This window comes from Gorilla gorilla, chromosome 1 (genome assembly GCF_029281585.2).
Source record: "Gorilla gorilla gorilla isolate KB3781 chromosome 1, NHGRI_mGorGor1-v2.1_pri, whole genome shotgun sequence".
Lineage (NCBI taxonomy): Eukaryota > Metazoa > Chordata > Mammalia > Primates > Hominidae > Gorilla > Gorilla gorilla.
The window spans coordinates 15,156,718-15,183,531 of NC_073224.2; the positions used below are offsets into that span (position 1 = coordinate 15,156,718).

Consider the following 26,814-nt stretch of genomic DNA (forward strand, 5'->3'; position numbering starts at 1 on the left):
CCCAGTCACTCCACGTAGTGAGGCAAACAAACAAGCAAAACAAAAAAACAAAAAACATAGAAACAGTAAAAACATTGATGTCTGGCCTCACTACCTTTCACAAGTACTGTATATGTACTGACAAAAGCGAGAGTTAAATTCAGACAAGGGAAGATACAGACACAAGAAATATTTAGGGGGTAAAATTTGCAGAGCTTGGTAATTGAACGGAAGGTCAGTGCTCCTTCATGAAGATGTAAACTTCAGAATCAACTGGGGACTCTTTTCAGAATGTACCTGACAGGGCTCCAACCTAAGTCATTTTGAAAAGTGATCTCTTTTAATCTCACGCCAGTCAGAATGGCTTTTCTTAAAAAGTCAAAAAAAAAAAAAAAATAGGCTGGGCGCGGTGGCTCATGCCTGTAATCCCAGAACTTTGGGAAGCCAAGGTGGGTGGATAACCTGAGGTCAGGAGTTCGAGACCAACCTGGTCAACATGGCGAAACCCTGTATCTACTAAAAATACAAAATATTAGCTGGGCATGGTGGCGGGTGCCTGTAATCCCAGCTATTTGCGAGGCTGAGTCACGAGAATCACTTGAACCTGGTAGGCAGAGGTTGCAGTGAGCCGAGACCGTGCCATTGCACTCCAGCCTGGGTGACAGAGTGAGACTCTATCTCCAAAAAAAAAAAAAGTAAAAAAAAAAACAACATATACTGGCAAGGCTGTAGAGGAAATGGAATGCTTATACATTGCTGATGAGGATGTAAATTAGTCCAGCCACTGTGGAGAGTAGCTTGAAGATTTCTTAAACAACTAAGAGTTGAACTAGCATTTGATCCAGCAATCCAATTACTGCGTATATATGCCCAAAGGAAAATAAATTGTTCTACCAAAAGAACACATGCATTTGTATGTTCATTGTTGTGCTAGTCAGAATAGCAAAAACATGGAAGCACCCAGGGTGCCCAACCATCAACAGTGGAATGAATAAAGAAAATATGGTACATATACACCATGGAATACTATGCAGCCATGAAACAGAACAAAATCATGTCCTTTGCAACAACATGGATGCAGCTAGAGGCCATTATCCTAAATGAACTAATGCAGAAACAGAAAACCAAATACCACATGTTCTCACTTATAAGTGGGAGCTAAACATTGGGTATACACAGACATAAAGATGAGAACGATCAACGCTGGGGTCTATTAGAGCGGGCAGAGACAGAGGGGAGAAGAGCTGAAAAACTACCTGTTGGGTACTATGCTCACTACCTGAGTGAGGGGATCATTCCTACCCCAAACCTTAGCATCTTTGTAACAAAAAGGCACATGTACCCCCTGATTCTAACATAAAAGTTGAAGAAAACCCCAAGATATAAAGTAAAAAAGAAAAGTAATCTCCACGACAAGGCTCATAGAAAGCTCACATGGAGATTCTAATGTGCGCTGATGAGTGCTGTTGGGAGGAGAACAGAGGATTCCGAATGCATGTAGAGTCTGGGTGGCTTTGAGATGGAGATGGAGATGGAGGAAGAAGAGTAGGTTTCAGAGGAAGGAAAATGCATTTGGTTTTGAACTCACTAGGTTTCAGATGTCAGTGGAACATCCGGCTGTAGTTTTCAGGTAGTTACATGTATGTATTTGCAACTCAGACAACAGAAACTCTGAATTTGGATAAAACCACCTGAGGGATGCAGGTACACAGTGAGAAGACAAGTAGGCCAATGTTGAACAGCTGAAGAATACCAACTTTTATGAAGCAGCAGAGAAAGAGAAGGCCATGAAGAGAGAAGATTCAGAAGGAATTGTGAGGTTGTCAGGAGAGAGTGGGGCTAAGGAAGCTAACAGAACAGTGAGTTATGAGAAGTGAGTCAAATGCAACAACATCAAACAAGATAGGGGTTGAAACAAAACATCCATTCAATTTGGCAAATAGTGATAACAGTTTTAGTAATGCTAGGGACAAAAGACCAACTGTAATAAAGTGAGAAAAGAATGGGAAATAATAAATCAATGAACTCAGAAGTTGACCAGAGATCTGTTACCATCTGAACTACTTAGCACCAGGATCTCAGAACAGCTGCCAGTAAAGGGGGGCATGGGAAAAAATGATGAATAAATGAATACGAATCTTCCGCAGCTTCTGGAAAATTCTCAAAATGTTTTAGTCTTACCAATAGTGAATCATTAGATCCAACTGCATACTACAAAAAACATGTTATTTAAATGGATTATTCTCTCCAAAAGATGGATTTTAGAAGAATCTTATCACTAACAACTAAAGATATGTAGATTGATCTCCTTATCACATAAATATATGAAAGAGGACAGAGATAACACACACATACAAATCCCACAATACCTTAGCACTGTCATAAATTCTATTTGTTCTGAGTACACTAGCTTATACTGAAAGCTAAAGAGAACCGAATGGTTTTACAAATACACTCTTCAACAGGTGTTTCACAGGAGTAATCTTCAACAGAAGAGATTTTCAAGGTGAACATTGTTTTAAATGGAAATGAATAAAAGGATATATTAATAAATTTTAAAGTTTTGCTGTTTACATAATCATTCCTACAAGATAATTCTCAGCTTGTCACCCTCCACACACAACTGGTTATGTTTTCAAACATGATGCACTTCCATGGACAGGTCCACTGCATGGGTTAAAGACAGAAAAAACATACTAGCTGTGCTGTAACACACAAATAACAATGGAAGTTGCCTCCTCAATTTGCCGTGAGGGATAAATAAGTTAATATAGGTAAACCACCTAGAATGGTGCCTGGAGGTGAGAAAGGGCTATGGAAGTTTTGACCATTATTATTGTTGTTGCCACTGTTACTGCTAGCAGCAAAAGCAAACAGAAAAGCAATATACCCTAGAAACCAAGAACACAGGCCCTGGAGGCTGGGTGTGCATCCTGGCTCTTCCCCTTACTAGTTTTGTACTTTGGCCAAGTATGTAGCCTCTCTGTGTCTCAGTTTCTTCATCTGTAATGTGGGGATAATAATAACATCTAATTAACAGAATTGTGAAGACCAACTGATTTCATATAGGCAGATACATAAGCACACTGAACAGTGCTTCACATGTAGTAAGAGGAATGTAAGTGTTTGCTGCAATTACTGATACTACACTAACAGCATCATATACCATCACGGCTACCATTAATACTAAACAGGAAACTGAGCACTTATCCAGGCATCTCAAGAAGCACTGAAGGCAAAGCTTCAGGTTGTGAGTGAGAATGGCATTTCTATAAGAACAACACAGAATGTGTTACAGGTTATTTCAAACACATTCTTTATTGGCAGTAACTAATTACTTATGACCTATTTTAGACTTAAGACACACCTCCTCATAATTAATGATGACACACCATATGTTGATATTTTGGATGACACTGGCTGGACTAGATGATTCCTCTGGGTCCCACTGACACTGCTTGCTGTGCTCTTCAATGTATCTACATGTTCACAAAGAGAAAGAAGTCATCCCTTCATCATCAGTTAAGGTGTAAGTCTTGGTCTGACATGAGCAAGTTCTCCAAACTAGTTACTGATGGGTCAAGGAATAAAAATGTGACAAATGGTGAATGTACGCTGTTGACAATGACTTCCTTCACACATTTGGCCTTGGGAAACATAAAAGGTTAACATCTTTCCATCGTTATAAACAAGGCCACAGTGGTTATTTAGATAATTTAAATGAGTATACTGTATCAGTAAGGGATAGTCCAAAATGAAATTAAATGAATTCTCCATTATTTAATTGTGACAGCTATATAAATAGCATCATTTGATAGCTTTAGGAGGGGTCACTAGGGTTGATTCATTTACCTTGAACCTTGAACATATTGACTGACACCAAAGTTTCATATCATGTGTAATAGATGAAGTCATGAAAATTAAATAACACAGTTATCTAATGTCCTTAGTCTTCTGGTCTGCATATGAATATTTCTAGTTACCAGGGGCTTACTACTTTTCTGGTTAGCCCTTCTATTGTTTCAGCTCCCATCTTTCAACTGATCTTCATGTAGAAATGAATTTTGCTCACTTATCACTCCACGTACTGACCTTTTTCTTATCCTCTGGTACAACACAGATTTATTAACTGAAACGTGTGACTCAAGTAAGCAAAACATCTTTCTACCGTACTGGACATTGGTCAGAATCTTCCATATTACTTCTGTTCTTACTTTTTCTACTCAAATTCTGGAAATGGACATAATCGTCTTTGAGGTTATCTAGAATGCAACCATGGAAGAACTAAAGTGACAAGACAACATTAAGAAATGTTCATTGAGAGAAGAGTACAGTATGGTTTAAATATCTTAAGAGTACTAAATCTCTTCCATGTATTCTTAACTTGAAGAGCTATAAGAGAGATGCATGGGACCACCTTAGAATAATATAAATATGTAATATTAAAGAATAAAATAAATAAACAGCATTTCAGTTATTAAGATATTGTCTCTTAGCTCCAAAACTACTTTTTTGTACTAGGGCCTGGGACACTGGTGCTGGCAGCTCAGCAAGCTATCTTTGTCCTTTGCCCTCTGGCTTCCCAACAGGTTTCATCAATGAAAGGAGAAGAAAGAGGCTGGAGGTGGGAAGAAGAGGAAGAAGATGGTTGAAGGGATTTGTTCTTCTCACGAGCATTGCCTCCAGACACCTCTCACCTCCACAAATCAGCAGGTGTTTCTAGTTTCTGCCTTGTTTCCACACCCTCAAATCCGGTATCATCGCACACCTCAAAAGCACCAATGCAGCCAGGAAGAACCCCTTCTCCAAGCACCCCAATCCCAGCTATGGAGGCACCCATCTTTGATCTCCCCAATCCCAGCTCTTCAGGGTACCCCTCCAAGCCCCTCAGGCCCCATTTGCAGCAGTAGTAACTCTCCTTAGAGGTCCAGGCCCAGAGAGCTCTCTATCCAAAGTTCTAGATTCTTTGCTAACCCCAACATTTTCACTTTATTCCCCTGGCTATACGGATGGTATACGCTTTCCACATTTTCCTCAGCATCCTCTTTCTGCATTTAACATCCTTCAACGTGCGTTTAACTTCATTCTCTATGTTAAATTACTGCTATTAAAATAGTAAATGTGGTTTTTGTTTCCCCACCTTCACACAGAAATAGTAGAAGCAGTAACCAAAATTAATGGGTTATGTTTCTCTAAGTACTCAACAGCTTTCTGACCCTGGAAGTTATTTCTAATTTATTAATTGCTTATACATAATATCTATTTGAATTGTTGACCATAAAACATGCCAGTTTCTCAGATTGTTTTTCCCAAATAAGTTTTATATTATTAGCACCATCATGCGCAAATATATAAAGTCTTAAACATAGTTTGTTCTTTAAATTTCTTATGTTCTTTAATGATGCTTATTTTTGAATATGCTGTTATATAATTTCTTCATAAAGTATAGGAAAGGCTGAGCAATCACATATTTTAAATTTGTGGGGCCCAGATGACTAAATTTCAACTCAAATTCAAACATATTCCTGAGTGGTTGCCTATTTTTCTTTCCTCTTATATACGATTGTTAAAGAAGTACTACGGAGCATACATAACATATACGCTACATGTAAAGACTAAATGAATATTCACCTACTACATTTCCAGTTTAAGAAGCAGAACATAGCCAATGCTTTGGAAAAATTCAGTGTGTTTCTCTCTGTCCCTCTCTCAGGCCCAGAGGTAACTACAACCTTTAACTTTGTGTTTCTCATCCCCCGGCTATCCCTAAACAAGTGAAGTTGCCCTCCCTTATCCATGGGTTCACTTCCTGTGGTTTCAGTTACCAATGGTTAAGCACAGTGGGAAAATATTACCGCATTTTAAGAGGGAGAGAGAGAGAGAGATACCACATTTGTATAACTTTTGTATACAAATAATATTTGTATAAAACATTTGTATAACTGTTATTACAGTATATTGTTATAATTATTTTTATTATTATTATTAATTTCTTACTGAACCTAATTTATAGATTAAGTTTTATCATAGGTATGTATGTATAAGAAAAACATAGTACATATAGAGTTTGGTACTATCCGTGGCTTGAGGCATTCATTGGGGGTCTTATTCCCCACAGATAAGGGGAGACTACTGTACTTGTCTATATATTTGAACTTTAAAAACTGAAATCATACTGTTCATATTTTTCCTACAATTTGCTTTTTCTCAAGCTTGTGTTAATAAGATTTATCCATTTTTAATGCAGGTAAATAGAGTTCAATCAGTTTGACAGTTCAACGGATGTCCTTTGAAAGAAGATACCATAATTCACTCAGCTATTATTTTGTTGAAAAATATCTGAGGGTTTTGGTGCTGCTGCTATCAATATGAATGCCATTTTGTATTTCACCTGGTCACCTGTGCACTGGAGTATATATCTAGGGGCCAAGTGCTGGGTCAGAGTATAGACATTTTTGACTTAATAAGATAGTGCCATAGCCAGGTGTGGTGGCTCACGCCTGTAATCCCAGCACTTTGGGAGGCCGAGGCGGGTGGATCACTTGAGGCCAGGAGTTCGAGTCCAGCCTGGCCAACACAGCGAAACCCTGTCTCTACTAAAAATACAAAAATTAGCCGGTCATGGTGGTGCATGCTGTAATCAGCACCTGTAATCCCAGCTACTTGGGAGGATAAGACAAGAGAATTGCTTCAACCCAGGAGGCAGAGGTTGCAGTGAGTCAAGATCGGGCCATTGCACTCCAGCCTGGGCGACAGAGCAAGACTCCGACTCAAAAACAAAAACAACAAAAAAAGATATTGCCAGATGGTTTCTCGTGGGATCGAATCAATTTTCATTTCTATCATCAGTGTAAAAGCGTTCTCACCAATCTACATCTTTGCCAATATTTCACATTCTCTGACTTTTAACAGTTTTGAAAAGAATACCAATCACCAGACATACTGACCAAGATGAAATTCTCAGCATGATTTGAAAAGTTATTGACATTTACACTCATATTTAACATGTTGTCAGGCACTGCTGCAAATCACTGTTTATGTGGCTATCAGTGAATCTTTGTCAAGGTTCTCCAGTAGGGCAAGTTCATCAGACAGCCTTGCTGAAGAAGAATTATTTTAGCTAAGTATATTCATTTTAGCTGAATCATTTAGAAGAATGAGCAGAAGTTTGCCAATTAAAAATGGAAAAAGAAATGACTCGGTTATGAGAATGAAACATTCTCATGAAAACTGTTGTAAATGACTATAATCTCATGGAAAACTTGTACCACATATGTGTAGACCATGTTTTTATGTGATAATTTGTTTATACCAGGTCCCTGAAAGAAACAGAATCTCATGGCTTTGCATTAAACTAAGTTGACTATTGCTTTAAAAGCCAACATTTGTGCAAAGTACACACTGTAACACAATCACAGATAATTTATAAAATAAAATGTACTTTAACTCAAAATGACAGGGAAGTAATCACCTTTAATTAGCTGCGGTTTTCACCAGACAGCTGGGTCAGAACAGCAGGCAATCAGTAAAAAGGAGAAAATACAATTTTGTTATTTTTTTCTAATATATATAAATGGCATCAAATCTTAGAATTCAATGACTAATGACTTGAATGATTTGAAAAATTTTCTTCTCATTAATTCTCCTTTCCAATGGCAAAATCACCACTGAAAGTAATGTATATTTTGAGACTAATAGTTTAAAAAAAGTCAAAGAATACTGAAAAATGTTGATTTAAATAGAGTACACATACATGTTAGTGTGGAGGAAGGAGTGAGGAGAAAGAGAAATACTTGAGGCTTATCAACTTTGGAAAAAAAATCACAAAAGAAAATGTTTCTTTCAAAGCTTCTGGAAAGAAATGCAAACATCTCAAACAGCGAAACATCACAGTAACCTACATACTATTGACTTGAAGGAAATCATGGAATGACACAATTTTATTAAGAAGCATTTATACATTACATAGATTACAGAAAATTCTAAACAGTTGCTATCTAGAACACTGACTGTCCCTAAAAATAGAAAGATTTGGTTAGCTCTTCCCAGCTCCTCTGTCTCCCTCCTTTGTCAAAATCACAATTGTTTCCAAACTGGTCTCACAAATTCTCCTCTTGCCAGAGCAGTACTTTCAAGACATAAATCATATCACTCCATTTCCCTGAATAGAATATTTCAATGGCTGGATATTGCATTTAGAGTAAAATGAAAATTCCTTATAAAGTATAGAAGTTTGTTGAGTTTCTATAATCAGAAAACATTTTCTATCATCTCATGGTCACTGTGTTCTAAGAATGCTGGGGCATTAGGACATTTCCTCTACCTGAAATGCCTCTCTCTCTCCTCCTCCATTTCCTTCCAAATACCCCACACACACAATCAAACACACACCCCTTGTCCACTCAGAATCTTCCTGCCTGTCTACGTGGGATTGATCTGCTCACTACGTACGTCTATGTCTTTATTGCTTTCTACTTCTCTGTACTCAGCCAGTATTTGAATCATGTCAGATTGCTGAAAATTCCAAGATGCATTAATTTCATCTCATTGAACTTGGTGGCTCATCTATTCAAATTTTCTTCCATAAATTTTTTCACCTGGTAAAGTATTTATATTCATGACTCAGTTCTCATGGTACTACCTAACTCAAGCCTGTTCTAACCAATTAGATAGAATCAGGCTCCCTTTCCACTCTGCTCCCTGCTCCTATTTTATCACGGTTGTTACTATACTTCAGTGCAATTATATTTGTATGTTCGGCTTCTCAACCTTCCCTGAAGGGTTCTGCGCAGTGAACCCCAAAAGGAAGCGGTGTTTGTGTTGGTGTTAAAAGTGCGAGCTCTGGATCAGCTTCCTCAGGCCCAGACCCAGCCTCAGCTTGCACTATGTGACCTTTTGTAGAGCATTTACTATCTCTAACTTGCAGTTATGCAATCACTAAAGAGAGGATTAATGATCCTATCTATGGCATAGGGATTAAATGAGCTAATGCATGTAAAACAGTGACACAGAGTAGTCACAGCAAGCTACTTTGAAAGACATATTAGCATTACTGGCTGGGAGGCTTTTTCAAACCACATATGCACACAATCTTCACCCTGGTTGTGAATTCCACTGCAATGAGCTCCATCTCAGGTATGAATATTTTATATCTGTTAGATATACACCTGATATGAATTGAGAGACTTCTAGGATCAGGAACCAGTAAATAATCAAAGTCCAAATGGTCACAGGATGGGTAACTTTGCTCATGCTCTTTCCCATGCTTGAAATTCTATTTTTTTTTTCCTCTTGGGAGAATTTTACAGACCTTTCGAAGTCCAATTTAAATATAATTTTCCAAGTATACCTAATAACTATTACTTCTGTGTTTCTATATAATGAAAAAAAATTGTATACTGCATAGTGGTTATTCATATCATCAACAGTCCTCTTTTTAGTCTATGAGCTATGAGGAAAGAATCTACTTTTTATTTTCTGTTAATTTAATAAACATTTGTTAAATGATTAAGGTATGAGACCACAATGTCTCTAAGATTCTTTACTAATCTAAATTTCATAAATTTTATTATTCTGTTTTACTTTAAGAAACAACTCACCCATTAAAATTCATCAGTTTTCCTCTAGAAAATATTTTTATAACATTTGGTAATATCGAGAACTTGAAAAAATGTTCATTACCTTCGATCCAGTAATTATAAATCTGAATCTATATTATGGAAACAACCAGAGATACAACTTTTAAAAGGGCTATAAATAAGAATGCTCAACATGATATACTTAAGAGCAGTGAAAACTGGGAGGAGTCTAATTTCCTACAAGAATCAAATTACTCACTAAATTACAGCACATTCATGAGACGAGTTATGAAACCATCCTAAGCAGTTTTTGAAGTATATGAAATAGTATGGAAAAATGTTTCTGCTATAATTTTCAGTGAGGAAAAACGTAAGATATAAAAGTGAATACAGAATTCCAGTCAAACAGAACTTATAATCAATTTATAGCCTGAGCTTTCCCTCTGTTGAAAACACAGAGCAGTGAACGGTAACATATAAAGAGGAAACTAAGCAGACATAGTATGCTTTTAAAAAATGTAAATATCTCCTTGGACTAGAAATAGTAGAGAAGCCAAAGTTAATAAACAGGGCGGAAGTAGAAGTCATCGAACTATGATCGTGGAGGAATAGGTAAAGATCTTGGCTTATGTGAGGACTGGGGATGGGAGAGAACAGACAGGAGGGAAAGGAACCAGTCTCTCTACTGGAAACCCAGAGTGGTAACTGGTCTCCCAAACTCATACAAGGAGGATGAAAACACCTAGAATTCACTGCTTCCTAGGGCTGTAGCCCACATGCAACTCTATGTCTGGGGCAGCAAGAGTAAGTAGCCACAGCTTCCCAGCCCAGACCCCAGCCAAGTCATTCACTAGCGTGGAGACTGGATCTACAATAAACCTAATATGCCCACAGGGCATATATGCTGCTGCTAGAAGCTTTGATTGTGACTTGGGTACCAAAGGCAGGCCAAGTTAAAGCAATTGAAAAAAAATCAAAAGACAGTGAATGATTTTGGGGGTCAGGAGAAGGGAGTCAGGGAGGGACACATTCACTGATAGAAGGTCTCTATCACAATTCTTCAACTCTGCAGTTTTAACACAAACACAGTCATACCTAATGTGTATATGATTGGGCGTGGCTGTGTTCCAACTGAATTTTATTTACAAAAGAGGACAGGTTTAGCCCATAGGCCATAATTTCCTGACTTTTTTTTTTTTAAAGACTAGTCAAGTGCAGTAGTGAGAAGGGGGTAAAGAATAGAACGAGCAGTTCAATCCGTAATTGTGAACTTGACACCTTTATAAAAATCATCATTCTAACACCACATAGGAAACTAGTGACTCTGAAGGACAACTTATAAAATCACTAAGTGGAAGATGAATTCATTTCAGATGAAACAACAGCTGAAAAGGACTTTAATATATTTTTACAAATATCAATGACATAAAAGGAAGATAAATATCCAAAACAAGAATAAGAAATTAGAGGCAAAATGAATATGATAAAAACATTAGAAATCTTGGAAACAAGAATTATTATGATTTACTGCATTGATAACATAAACATTAGAATTAACAGAGTCAAGAGAGAATGAATGAATTAGAAGATAATGTTGAGGAATGCATGAAGATAATAGCAAAAGATGGAAGGTGATTTTAAACACATGAAAGATGTTAGGAGACATGGGGATTAGATTAAGGGGCTAACAGGGATTAGACCAACAGGGATTAGACCAATGTACATCTAAAAGAAGTTTCAGGAAAAAAGAGAAAAGTGAAGTAATACTTGGGCAGACAGTGGCTGAGAAATTTTTCTACACATTAAGGAAGCCATCAGTATTTTAATAGGAAGTTCTAAGTACAGAGCAATACAAAAAATTTTAAAAGAATATATTCATACCATACATATCCTAGGAAAGCCAAAAATGAATAAGGACAATGAGAAAATTATACAAGTCATCAGAGATAAGACAGCTTATCTACAAAAGAATGAAAATTATTGAAAATAAGAGGTACCAGAAGAAAACAAAAATATCTTCAAAATACTGATGAAAAGTCAGTCAGTCTAGAACTCTATTTCTGGTGAAACTATCATTCCAAAACAAGGGGGAACAATTTTTTTCAGTTTGAGATGGAGTCTCGCTCTGTCATCCAGGCTGGAGTGCAGCGGTACAATCTTCACTCACTGCAAACTCCGCCTTCCGGGTTCAAGCAATTCTCCTGCCTCAGTCTCCCGAGTAGCTGGGATTACAGGCACCCACCACCATGCCCGGTTCATTTTTATATTTTTAGTAGAGACGGGGTTTCACCATGTTGGTCAGGCTGGTCTTGAACTCCTGACCTCAAGCAATCCACCTGCCTCAGCCTCCCAAAGTGCTGGGATTACAGGTGTGAGCCACCACGCCTGGCCCGGACTAAGAGTTTAACACCCATTCACTCACACTGAAAGAACATCAAATGTGAAGGGGGGAGGAATATAAGATGCAACAGTGATAGCACAGTAATTATTTAAATATATTCATAAATGTTATTACCTAATAATTATTAAACAGCAGTAATGTTTTTAAGAAAAATGACAGTACCCAAAGTCTGGAAAAAAACTGAAAAGAAAGTAGAAGGAGTTCAATTGTTAGTTAGAATGTTCTAAAACATTCGTCTTATTTAGAAGAATAAATATACTACATAAATTTATAGCATGTTATAAAATTTTATAGTTTACAAAATATGTTAACATTTAGGATTACCCAGTAAATTAACAGGAATACTATGTACATCTTCTTAAATGTTATTGGAGGTGTTAGGAAGAGAATATTTAAAAATTTATCAAATGGACAACCAGAAAGAAAATATTAATAGAATATATATGTAAATAAATAAAATCAAATTATCCTAGTATAGACCAGAAAATGAGTGGACAAAAATTGCAAAAATTATGTGCATCATAATCCCAGTTGCATAATTCATGTATGTATGCACATGCAATAAACACCTACCTACCAGATATAAACAGAACAAAATATAAACATTATTTATCATGGAACTGTGGAAATACAATTGTTTTCTTCTCTACATTTTTCAAGGTTGTCTAAAGTTTCTATGCTAAACAGATATTAATTTTAAAATATAACTTAAAAATGGTAAAGATGGTAAATTTTATATGTATATTTTACCTCAATAAAATTTTTTTAAATTTTTTTTAAAAATCATAAAACGGTAGTGTTCCCTTATCCATGGAGATACCTTCCTAGATCCCCAGTGGATGCTTGGAGCAGCAGATGGTACTGAAACCTATATATACTATGCTTTTCCCTATACACACATACATATGCTATAGCTTAATTTATAAACTAGGCACAGTAAGAGATTTAAAATAATAATAATAAAATAGAACAATTATAACAATATACTGTAAAAGTTCTGTGAATGTGGTCTCTCTGTCTCAAAACATCTTATCATACTATACTCACCCTTTTTGTGATCTGTTGATCTGATAACCAAGATGGCTCCTAAGTCAGGGGTCCTCAACCCCTGGGCCACAGATGGGTACTGGTCTGCGGCCTGTTAGGAGCCGGGCCACCCAGCAGGAGGTGAGTGGCCAGCAAGCAAGCAAAGCTTCATCTGTATGTATAGCCGCTCCTCATCGCAAGCATTACCGCCTGAGCTCCGCCTCCTGTCAGATCAGCCGCAGCGTTAGACTCTCAAAGGAGCCAGAACCCTACTGTGAACCGCACATGTGTGGGATATAGGTTGAATGCTCCTTAGCAGAATCTAATGTCTCATGATCTGTCACTGTCTCCCATCACCCCCAGATGAGACCGTCTAGTTGCAGAAAAACAAGTTTAGGGCTTCCACTGATTCTTCATTATGATGAGTTGTTTAATTACTTCATTATATATTACAATGTAATTATAATAGAAGTAAAGTGCACAATAAATGTAATGCCCTCAAATCATCCTGAAACCATCCCCCTGGCTTGTCCATGGAAAAACTGTCTTCCATGAAACTGGTCCCTATTGCCAAAAAGCTGGGGACCACTGTCCTAAGTGATGAACAGGTGGGCAGTATATACAGCATGAATACGCTGAACTAAGCGAGGATCCACGTGCCGGAAGGGATGAAGGTAGACGGCAGGAGGTTTCATCATACCACTCAGAACAGTGCCCAGCGTAAAACATATGAATTGTTTATTTTTGAAATTTTCCACTTAATATTTTTGGATCAAGGTTGACTGTGGGTAACTGAAACCAAGGAAAGTAAAACCTTGGATGGGTGGGGAGGGCCACTGTAAAATGTTATTTTTAAAAAAGCTTATTTGTTTCCTGTCCTCAAACATAAGGGGAAAAAAGGAAATATCAGAAATGAACAATTTAAATGTAATAGCTACAAACTAGTAGTTGTAAGCCAAAATAAACCCTAAACTAGTTTGAGGGCTGGTTTTTCCTATAAATCTCTGGAAAATGGACATTGCTTCAACTTGAAGGTATAGTTAATGAATTTTAAACTTGTTTTCAACTCAGATATTGAAAAGAGAGAGAGTGTGTAAGTACAGGGAGGAAGAACAGAAAGAAAGAGGATACAGAGAAGAATTTGCATGAGAACATTCTCATCCAGTTCCGGTAACTTAATTACTCAATGCTCCGTGCATGTTGAGTTGATTTAAGTCATGTGGCAAATGCTACAATTCCTATTCAAGACAGGCACTGGAACAGAGTCATCATTTGGCATGACTACATCAAGAAAAGCTGCTGACAGCCAGAAGAGATCAAAAGCAGATCAGGTTGCTTAACGAACTACATGTCACTGAGCTCAGAAAGCCAGGGAAGCACCCTGAGGAAATATGGAAATCTTGGGAGTGAGCAGAGAAACTAAACACAGTGGATGTTATTATAAAATGCTAAAATGAGATTCAGTCGTCTCATTAAAATGTCTGAGCCACAACACATTATTTTTCAGCCTTTCCTTAGAAATAAAAATCAAGTCTCTAAGCAGAAACAGAAGTGCTAGAGCCAGCAGATGAGCTACTATGATTATTGCTTATCTGTCTTTATCAAACTAATCACACTGCTTATTCTATGTTTACCTTATTATGAATGGCCAAGATTTATTGGGTATTTATTGTATGAAAGGTATTGAGATAAATGCTTTCTATACTTTATCCTATTTTCTAAACCTTTTTATAACAACTTGCCTCTGGGAAACAAAATGTGGCCATATGAATCTTCTTAAATGAATTCCCTCACTTGATCACTTAGAAGGAATCATTTTTGTCAGGAGTTCGAGACCAGCCTGGCCAACATGGCAAAACCCTGTCTCTACTAGAAATACAAAAAATTAGCTGGAAGTGGTGGCATGTGCCTGTAATCCCAGCTACTCAGGAGGCTGAGGCAAGAGAATTGCTTGAACCCAGGAGATGGGGAGGCGGAGGCTGCAGTGAGCCGAGATTGTGCCACTGCACTCCAGCCTGGGCGACAGAGCAAGACTGTCTAAAAAAAAAAGAAAAGAAAAGAAAAGGAATCATTTTTAATAGGCTACTTTGATCAAAGTAGACATTATTTCAAAGTAATTGTTCCTAAAATAACATAATCCAATAATTTTCCATTTGACTCCCATTTAGTCAGATGGATGTACATATCTATTTATATCCCTCTCATTCCTAAAAAGGACATGAGGCAGATTTCATGCGTTGTTGATACGAAATTCTACATTTGGGTATATCTTTATTTCCCAGTAACTGAATTTATATTTCAGTCCATAAGATTTCCTTCCTCATGTCATAAAACATCTTGTTTTTCATGGAAAACCCCAAATTTAGACAAGCAAAAAAAATGAGGTAAATTATGATTTGTCAGTTTTTAATCCTCAGAGTTTGACAGCTTTGTAAATAGCTCTTCGAGCTGATTCCATTTTTTAAGAAGAGTAACATATAATTACATTATTTCATCAACTATAGCATCATTTCTGCAACCTTCCCTGTAAGCTCCTCAAAGGTAAATGCCATTCTTCTGTTACTAACACAATACACCAGCCTTGCATTTCTCAAAATATGTTTCAGTGACTACAGAACACACCAGAGATTCTGTGAAAAAAGTGCTCTGTAATAAATGGGAAAACAATTGCAACCACCCTGTTTGTTGTTTTTTGTTTTTTTTTTGGAGAATACCATGAAGTCCTTTTAACTTTAACTTAACATTCATTTGGTCATGAAACTCCCCATTTCAACAATTCTATCATATTGTTACAGGCTGTGTTCAGATTGGGGAAAATACTGTGTCAGGCAAATGTGATCGTTGTTGGCCAAGGGCACAGGTCTGATGATATCTGAAAGATAAGTTCATCTTTCCCTGATATAAAGTGTAAACCTTCAGGGTTAAAATCCTCTCTTTAAACTCTGAGGTACTCAAAACTTGCTAAGATGCTCCTTCAATATCTAATCTTCTGTGCTACCAAATGTAGGCACCTAGCACTTGCAGGTGGCAAATGCAGATGTGGAAATAGTATTCAGAGGCGCTGGCTGCTTGTCTTTTTCTTTCTTTATTTTTACTTATTTATTTATTTATTTTTGAGATGGAATTTCGCTCTTGTTGCTCAGGCTGGAGTGCAATAGCGCGATCTTGGCTCACTGCAACCTCTGCCTCCCAGGTTCAAGTGATTCTCCTGCCTCAGGCTCCCAAGTAGCTGGGATTACAGATATGTGCCACCATGCCTGGCTAATTTTGTATTTTTAGTAGAGATGGGGTTTCTTCATATTGGTCAGGCTGGTCTCAAACTCCTGACCTCAGGTGATCTGCCTGTCTCGGCCTCCCAAAGTGCTGGGATTACAGGTGTGAGCCACCATGCCTGGCTGGCTGCTTGTCCTTTTCTTTTTTTTTTTTTTTTTTTGAGACGGAGTCTCGCTCTGTCGCCCAGGCTGGAGTACAGTGGCGCGATCTCGGCTCACTGCAAGCTCCACCTCCTGGGTTCACGCCATTCTCCTGCCTCAGCCTCCCAAGTAGCTGGGACTACAGGCGCCCGCCACCACGCCCGGCTAATTTTTAGTATTTTTAGTAGAGACGGGGTTTCACCGTGTTAGCCAGGATGGTCTCGATCTCCTGACCTCGTGATCCACCTGCCTCGGCCTCCCAAAGTGCTGGGATTACAGGCGTGAGCCACCGCGCCTGGCCTGCTTGTCCTTTTCAAACCCACTATCTGGTGTTAGCTAGGTCTTTCTTTTTAGCTCCAAGTCTTGCAAGAACTTGCCATTTTCATAATTACATGTATGTTTAATGCCTATAGTAAGAAGTTGTGTATTTATCATAAGAAAATGGGATCACATTCCAAAGTGATGCAACTCCAGAAAGCAAACATAAATCCTGATATCCTGATAATAGGGTCACCCATTCCGCTCCTTTATCAAATCACCTGTAAACTATGAAATCCTACTTTACAAGACTGAACTATTGATTGAAGTGGGAAGTATTTTCCAGATCCCCTAGAAATGCCTCTAGCATTTACACATCATAGTGTGTGTAAATTTCATAAGCAAACCAAGATGCCTGTCATCAGGTTGAAGTATAATACTATAACATGAGTGGTTTTTTTTGTTGCTTTAAGAATTCATTCTTAGCTTAAAATACACAGTACCACAATATTATACAAATGTAACATAGTTTTATTTATTATTATTGTATGAAAAACAGAGCAAGTCAAGGCAGTCTTTCTTGGCCTCAGTCAATGAGCACCAACTTGTAAGGCTCCAACAGGGTACATGTAATGACAGAATTTCAGCCCTCTTCAACAGCGGTTACTGTAACCTTTGTGGATCCACAGCACCTAGCAACTGTCTGCTATGAACCAGGTCCGTAATAAATGTTGTTGAATACATAAGAACTATAATCACACTACATAATGTCCCTATGCTCACTGAAATCCACTTTAAAACATCTGTAACTAGAATATAACAACTCTATGAATCTGATTACAGATCAGTATCTTTGGATAAACACATCTCAAAATTGGGAGTCTCTTAAAAAGTTCTATCTTTTTGGTTTCTGGACAGGGGTAACCAGGCCTTTTCTTCTTATATAGTAACACAATATCAAATGAAAAGCTCAGGTAAATGTATTTACTTCTCATCTGTATGTAATACAGCAAGAGAGAAGCTGAAATAGATAGCTGAGGTGTTCGCAACTCAATAAGAATATCAAGAAAAGGGGATGGCAGGAATTTTACTTACAAAATAAAAAAATCTGCAAACTATTTGCTTTTTTGTAAATGCTACTTTTAATTTAGAAATTTGAAAAATTTCAGCCTATTATTCTTCAAAATAATTTTATGTAAAGCTTGACTGGTAATAAAACAATATACATGTATGTGGTTTTTAAGTAGAAGAAGATATTTTGTTCCCAGGAAAGTTCATAAGCCAGAAAATCCTGGGCAAGTACACCAAGGGAAAATGGGGAAGGACTATTTATCTTCTATTACAACAATGACATAATTTGTATCCAACCATGACATGACCAATACCAAAATGTTCTTGGTTATAAAATGAAAACAAAATGTAAACTTATTCCTGACAAGACAGATTGTTAATTGAAATAACCAAGATATTACTTAATAACCAAATTTTTGATACACATAACTTTTTAAACAACCAAAGAATAAGAATATAGGCAAAATTGTTCTTTTGCCACACACACACAAATTTAGTTCTATAAAGATAAAAAAGATTACTTTTATCTAAAAACATTGAAAAGTCTGCCTTCTCTCATTAAAAAAAGCATAAACAGAAAACATGAGTTCAGGATTTTAAGTTACCTTTCAAGTCTTTCTTCAGTTTTCTGAGATCTTTTTGAAAATCTTCAAACTTCATCTGTGAGGCCTGAAAAAGGTCCTGGGGTTCTGGCAGTGGAAAGAGGCACTGTTCTTTTCCAGCATCCTAATGAACAAAAAACCCCATCATATTTAAAGAAATTGGTTATCAATATAAAAAAGAATAATAGCAGGTATGTCCAAAACAAAAACAACAACAAAAAGTACTGCCAAATCATCCAACGAATAAAGAATAATGGAATATGACTAGATGTAAAAATTGTCTTACCTCATCAAAATTTCGGAGATAATACGAAACAATATATGACAAAAGGCTTCTGCTATTGTCCTAGGCAGAAAGACCAAAGTCAGTGACAATATATTTTTTAACTAATTAAATATAAAGTGTTACCAAAAAAGATTCTAGTGAATTCATGTATATACATGAGAACATTTGGAATGAAATGTGAAATTTTACATTTTGGATTGTCTTGGCCATCGTGTCTAAGGAGTTTGATGGCTTAAAAGATTTTTCTCCCCAGTGTTCCAATCTTAGCACAGCTATTTAGGGGCAAAGTCTGAACTGTAAATACTTTCCAATTGTTACCCCCCCTCAATTAGAAATTTAGCTCATGTCTTGTATATTTTATTATTTTGTGTTTTTAGTTTTTGTTTGATAATTTTTTATGTTTTAAAACTACTATCTTAAAAGAAATAATTAAACATTGCTAGCATTGATATATAGCTGGGCTAATAGATACCACTCCAACAGTTAAGTTTGATTGAGGCTCCTTAGCATATAGATTAGGGAAATAAAAAAGCTAAGTATCATTTTAAGTAAAGCGGAGCTTTTAACCATTCCAATACTAAGTAAAGGGGAGCTTTTAACAATTCCAATATTATAATTTCAGCAATTGAGATTTGAGGAGTTAATACTCATGTGGTTATAAATAAGACAATGTGGATATGTCTATTTAAAAAAAGGTAAAATTGTTTCATATCTAACACACTTCAAAAATACCTTTTCACCTCCTTTCTGGTTTATTTAGGGGCATTAATTTTTATTTTACTTTTTTTTTTGTATTGTTCCAAAGTAGTAGTAGATAATCTGAATTTGAGAGCTCAAGTATATATTTTACTTTAAAAACAAACCCTATGATACAAACTACATTCTCTGGAATGTTTAATATAACCACAATTTTTTCTATATTTGTAAAAAGAGCAAAACCTCTTTATAATCAAGTTTGACATGAGTCAGTAATATAGCTATTAGAGACATCCCTCATTAGACAGGATTTGCTTGTAAAATGATTTAAGCAACTTGACTTCCTTTCTCTCTCCCAACTTGTAATTCAATGAAACGGTTGGCAGCACCTGAATCAATTAACAAAACTAGGCATGCTGAGAGAAAATTCTAAGTGATCAAAGTAACAGCTCTGTCATGGAGGTCTATAAATAGTACTAAGGAATAAATATAGTTACATTTGTTTTACAGAGAAAGAACCAATTCAGGAAGACTTTGCATAGCTCTTCTGAGTACAAGTGAAACTATTTTAAAAACATATTTCTTGATTACATATTTAAATTTTTATTTTAGATTACCTCTTGATTATTTAAATTAATGAAATTTAACCTAATAGAGGATTGCATAAGATATATAAACTGATACCAAAAAAGTCCCACAAATGATCTCTGATTTATATATGATCACTAGAATCTATTTCCAGTTCATTTCTATAATTTAAATATGATATTGATGCTATATATTTCAATGTTATTTGCAAAAGTTGTTTCACTCCAACAAGCAGTTTCTGAGTATTCAAGAATTACCATAGGTTAAGAAAAGGACTTTTCTTTCTTTCTTTTTTTTTTTTTGAGAAGGGCTCTCACTGTGTTGCCCAGGTTGGCCTTGAAAAGTCCTCCCAAGTAGCTGGGATTACGGGCTCATGCTATTGCACTTGGCTTAAGCATTTTTTTTTAACAAATGTAATTTATTAGCTCTCTATAGTAGATACTTCTATGAAAATGTGTATCATACACATGAGCATTTGAACAATTATAAAAATAAAAAAATCATATGCTGCTGGTGTACCAAGGAAGGACTATGAATTATTCGATTTTGGAAGAGCAGTGTCCACATTCCACAGATGCTCAATGAAAGAATATTGCATGAATATCTGTATTAATTTGACAACACACACACACACATACACACACACAGACACAGTCTCCGACTCACGATGGTTCATCTTACAATTTTTTGACTTTACAATGGTACAAAAGCGATACGCATTCAGTAGAAACTGTACTGCGAGTACCCATACAACCATTCTGTTTTTCACTTGCAGCACAGTATTCAATAAATTACATGCGATATTCAGCACTTTATTATAAAATAGGCTTTGTGTTAGATGATTTGCCCAACTGTAGGCTGAGGTAAGTGTTCTGAGCATGTTTGAGGCAGGCTAGGCTAAGCTTTGATGTTTACTAGGTTAGATGTATTGAATGACTTTTCACTTATGGTATTTTCAACTTAGGATGGGTTTATCAGGCCATAACTCCATTTTATGTTGAGAAGCATCTGTATATAAAACAATAAACAAATTGTTGGCTGGCAGAAAAGATTTTTAAAAGTCTCTCTCTCTCCCATGAAGGAAATTATTTCATTATCTAGGAAGGACAGTCCTACATATTTTTATTTCTACAAGCCAATTATTAAACTTAATATTTCAAAAATATGTCCAGAATTTCCTTTATCCTACTTTTTTGTGTGATGATTTTTTTATCAGAGAAATGTAACTCTTTTACTTTTTAAGTTTACCATCTCAGACTTGAGTCTGTGACTCTAACCATCATTCCTAACCTCATATTTCTACTGGCACTCTCACAATCGCTTAGACATTAATTTCAAACAAACACAACTGCAGAAGTAGTACCAAAAAATGATTAGGTCTGCAAGAGAGCTTAGACATCCCCCTACACACCAGTATCAAGGAGAAAATCATATGCAGCAGAGTAGAATCACCTTTTATATTTTATTTACAAGCCATTTTACTCATCGTTGTGTTATTTTCAAAATATGGACCTATTGGCCTCCATTGCTTAACATGACAAAGAAAAAAATAAGAGATATACTGTCTAACTCATAGAAAATAATTAGCCTTCAGATTCCAAAAGGATAAATATTAGCAGACATGGGAAAGATATGGTAAAAGAAATTATTGTTTTATATTAAAAACAATATAAAAAGTTATTTTATATTGTTTTTATATTAAAAAGTTGTAATTATGCATTAGACATAAGAATGAAAATTATTCACTTTAGGAAACATTAATCACAAAATCACAAATATCTGATGGACATTACTTTTTTCTAGCTCAGAACATAAAGAAGCATTTGACCTAGGAACATAAAAGAAATATTTTTTACAACTGCTTTACATTCAAACCCATTACTATACAAAACCTTGACTCCTCAATGTGCTTACGTCCACTCATGCAAAATACTTACACTGCTCTTGACATCTTTCAGTTTTGGAAGAATGTCTAATCCAAAGCCATCTGCCTGTCCTCGAGTCTTATTTCCTCCATTCATGTAGTTGCCAAAGGCAAGAACCAAACCTAGAACCTGCATAACCCCTGGGCCATTTTTTAATGTCTGTAAAACAGAATAACAACAAAAAACAACTTTTATCTTATACCAGGTTTTGTTTGAATCATCGAGTCGATGCCAGCAATTTATATTATATTAGGAGTTTTGGGTCACAACCGAACTTTATCATTCCTAATTATTAGGTATATTTTAAGAGCAGTATCCTGAAAGTTAGTAAAAGTTGCACCACCCACAAACATTCAGGTATGCCTTTGTAAGCTGGGGGATGCTATGTTAGGCCATTTCTATGATGTGATTGCAAGGAAAACAAGGCTGTGTGAGAACTATTAAGGCTATATGGGAACTAAAGCTATATGATAACTATTAGATAAGGCCAAATGAGAACTATTACAAAATAACATCACTAATATCACTGCCATTGTCTTAATGGTGCCTACGTCTGGAACAATACCAATGTTTGGCATCAGCAGAGGAAACCAAAAAGCAGATTCAGAGATTAATTTCTAAATTTAGGTTTACCCCCAAAGAGCTCACACTCATTTGTTTCAAAACACTGTGTTTAACTTGACTTTGCATGTCACTTCTTCTGAAAATGTGAGCCTTTAAAAACATCTTTTCACTTTTCAAAATGATTTACCGCAACTAGAACAAATGGTACTACTGATATTTGACAAATTGTTTTAAATGTTAACATTGATCGTTTCTGCCAAGCATTTATTTTTTGTTTTCGGAAGAATATTTGTCTCTGTTGAGTCATATGGCTGTTCCTAAATTATTTGGCTGGAATAATTATTAACAATTTGTGGAGAGGTCCTTCCAGATAACGAAAGAAAGTAAAAAAAAAAAGCCTTCAAATTATATTCCTTTGGAAGTCTGATGTCTGAGAGGACCGTGAAAACTGAAGATTTTGTTTTGGCAAAAGGAGAGGGCAGAGAAATCTCTGGAGGCCAACATGTACTGGCCACATTCTAGCAATGTGGTCCTGCAGCCCTGGGCGCCCGCCGGAACATTTACTTTGATCTTGAAGGTCAATCATAAAATGTTCCCTTCTGTGGGACTGCGATCCTTCAAATTTGGTGAGTACTTAGAGTAAATAAAAGAATGCTTTTCTGAAATATGAACATGGCTGAGCACAATTAAATGAGACTCAAGTTCAGCTCTCTTTGGACCAGAACTCACCTCACACAATTTCTGTAGTAATTCCAGTTTGCGACGAATTGAGCAAATGCTTTCTGAAAATGTGGACTGGAACAGGATGCAAAAGACTCGCTCTGAAAAGTTGGGGATTAGTGACAGTTCATAAAGGAACCTAAGGAAATAAAGCCAAGTTAAGAAGAAAAATATAATTCACATAAACAGATGTTTATCCTCATCTCATTCACAACAAGTATGCACTGAAGACACTGCATTTGCATTTTCCAAACAAAACGGGCCCACCCATAGCCTGGACGCCCTCTACACAGTTATAAGGCATGCTTACTGTTCAGGTTTGTCCAGAGACTTGGCATTTTCCTTGTCTTTGGAAGATCGGCCGTGCTTTTCTATTTTTTCGAGTTCATCTGACTGTGCTCTCTAGAAAAACAAAAACCAAATAGTTTTTCAAAGTCTGGCCAACTGAATCCCTTAGATAATAATCTAATTATCTTGATAAATTTGCTGATCTGAATACAGCAAAACACTATATATTTTCATGTTTCTTAGCATCTGTATATAGTAAAGCTTGACTTAATTCATGAGGCATTTTAAAGTGTAAATATGGCCGGGTGCGGTGGCTCATGCCTGTCATCCCAGCACTTTGGGAGGCCAAGGCGGGCAGATCACCTGAGGTCAGGAGTTTGAGGACTGGCTTGGCCAACATGGTGAAACCCCATCTCTACTAAAAATACAAAAATTAGCGGGGCATGGTGGCAGGTGCCTGTAATCCCAGCTACTTGAGAGGCTGAGGCAGGAGAATCACCTGAACCTGGGAGGAGGAGGTTGCAGTGAGCTGAGATTGCACCACTGAACTCCAGCCTGGGTGACAGAGCGAGACTCTGTCTCAAATAAATAAACAAATAAATAAAATAAAATAAAGTGTAAATATGTTTAATGCAAACCAGATTATCCCCAAATCTTCCAAATAATGTTATTGACTATTAGTGATCTGAGAAATGTTTATTCATTCAAGCATGCTTTAAAACAATGGTTTTCCTGTTATTTTGCCTGTTTATAATACTTTCTAGGACACAGGCATTTCATTTTATAAAGTAGTATTTCTTATTCAGAAGTCAAGTTGAATTTGGAAGTAATTTGATACTAAAGGTTTCATAACATTTTTTAAAAAAAAGTATTTATTTAACTATGGAAATCATTGTTTATTGCTTTTTGTACTTGGGGGAAAATATAATTAAATGATTTAAGTCATGGAACAAAAATAAAAGGTTTTGATCCTTTTGCTGGATTTTTTCTTTTTTTTTTTTTTTTTTTGAGATGGGGTCTTGCTCTGTCACCCAGGTGGGAGTACAATGGCGTGACATCTGCTCACTGCAACCTGCGCCTCCCGGGTTCAAGCCATTCTCCTGCCTCAGCCTCCTAAGTAGCTGGGATTACAGGCACCTGCCACCACGCCTGGCTCATTTTTTGTATTTTTAGTAGAGACAGGGTTTCACCATGTTGGCCAGGCTAATCTTGAACTCCTGACCTCAGGTGATCCACCCATCTCGGCCTCCCAAACTGCTGGGATTACAGGCGTGAGCCACTGCGCCTGGCCTGGATTTTCTTTTTGATACAAAAATGACTCCATGCTTATTTTCTTCTTAAGTGTCTTCTGTTACCCTTTATAATCTCAAACTAAAAATTTGTCATTCTAAATGTGTTTCCTTATGAGAGAAGATCCTGTACATTTTTAATATTAATATAGGGTAGGAGATTTTATAGACTTCAAGAAGCACAAATCTGTCTTTATTTTATAGAGTATTTGGATTATTTTTATTTGCAGTCCTGTCTTTATTATTTTACAACTCACAAAGGTGTATTAAAAGAGCCAAAACATCACATTTTCTACATGCATTAAGAATAGACCACCATATTATGATTTCTGAGTCCAGTCTTCAGAAGTTAATATTCTTTCAATATTATTTTTGTTTAAATAGACAAGCAGCTCAGCCAAGAACTGCTATAGAAGCTACAGCCTGATAAATTTCAAGAGAATTGATAGATACCACCTAAACAAAGCTAGGTTCTGCTTTGTATTTACCGATTGTTTTGAAATGCAGGTTTTCAGTTGATAGGATTAACTAACAAAGACGTGTCTCAAAAGAAGTTTCTTTTAACGAGAGAAGAACTGATGAGAGATCTGCCAGAGAAGCTGATCCTCTGACAGTTTCATAAATTTTGCATTTGGAATTTGACGCATCAAAAGAATACAAAGAAGTAACGAAGGCACATTTCACTGCAAATATCCCAAGCTACTCAAAAAAGTAAAACTCTTCTTCTAGAATTTCAATTGCACAGTAATCTTACTTTTATCCCCAGTTAATTGTGGCTTTGCTCAAGAATTTTACTACTTGAGCAAATACTACTTCATTCGTCAGTTACCTATGAGAGTCAGCCTCATAAACAATATCATAAGATCATGTAAAGCCATATTACGAGACAGACTTTTAAAAATGACAATATCCATCTTTCTGGCAAATGAGAGACTCAAGTAATATTGTAAAAGAACATTAAAGCTAAGAATACAGACAAGGCAAGGGTTGTTTTAAGACACACAAGTCCCCACCAAAGTATAAGACATAAAGGTCTCCAATCCCTATAACCTCTTTATTGTTTTAAAGGAAAGAGTTTCTACCAGAGCAGTTGGTTAGTCAACTATCTCCAAGACTAACCCCTTTCTATACCCAAAACCTCATAAAAAAAAAAAAAAATCCAGCTTGCTACAGTTTGGTGACATAATTAGGTTTCTTAGTTTGATTTTGTTTAGACACCTTAATATACACTCAATCTAGCTGTTGAATAGACTCAACGTGGGGTTGAATGACTAGAATCCTACTCCATCGACACAGTAAATTTCTCTGGGTCTTAAACAACACAAAAACAAATCAAAAGGCAGCCGTAAGCACAAAAAGATGGCTGAGGTAAATCAGAGTAATAATTAAAGATACAAGAGAAGGATGAAATTCATCAATGTCTTCAGAACAAAGTGACTTTCTATTAGTACTCTAGAGGCACTCCCCAAACTATTCAGCACATATGAATTACTAATTGCACAGTCCTTTATACCCTGTACTCTATTAGACCATTTCTGCTCACTTCAGAAAGAAATAAAGCTGCCCTGGGCTGACAGTAAACTTTATGGCAAGTCGAGGGAACTGTCACTTTATCTATGCCCCATAAACTCCTTTCTTGTTATCCACAACTATGGGTACATAGTTTCTCTTTTTCTCTCTGGGGCTTAGTTAACTCCACCTCAGGTAATCTCTGGCCCTCTCACTCTCATATACACATGTCCACAAATATATACATACATGTGTACACACACACGGTCAATTCTTGCTATTTATGGACTGGGCACTGAATCAGCATATACTGAACTATTACTTCTAGAAAAAATATAGGGCTCCCGTGAGCCTCTGGGGTCACAACATTTTCATTGACTGACCGATATGTAACATTGTTTGATGTTTAAAGACATTTAATATATTCTGTTGATTCATTAATACTCAAGGCCAGCAGCACCATGGCTCATGCCTCAACAAAGCTTGTCCAGCACACAGATTTTTCCCCATCAGGTACATCACAGCCATCTTGTGCTCAGAAACACTAGCCAGCACTTTAACACTGTGCTTGGGGCCCTCTTAGACTCCAAAATCACTAACAAAAGCACAACGGTGCAAAAA

General features: G+C 36.5%; 1 protein-coding gene across 4 annotated transcripts in view; it reads right to left on the reverse strand.

Moving 5' to 3' along the window:
* Positions 1-26,814, reverse strand: part of FMN2 (formin 2) — a 394,366-nt gene that overhangs the window by 125,671 nt on the left and 241,881 nt on the right. For 3 of the 4 annotated variants that reach the window (XM_055373763.2, XM_055373745.2, XM_031015559.3), the window contains 5 exons: positions 23,418-23,509; positions 23,117-23,246; positions 21,836-21,982; positions 18,615-18,674; positions 18,332-18,452 (listed from right to left, as the gene is read on the reverse strand). In XM_055373763.2, the coding sequence (XP_055229738.2) occupies positions 18,332-18,452; positions 18,615-18,674; positions 21,836-21,982; positions 23,117-23,246; positions 23,418-23,509 (550 nt within the window). Of the gene's footprint in view, positions 1-18,331; positions 18,453-18,614; positions 18,675-21,835; positions 21,983-23,116; positions 23,247-23,417; positions 23,510-26,814 lie in introns of those variants that run through there. The other variant, XM_055373751.2, reaches the window with a different exon arrangement.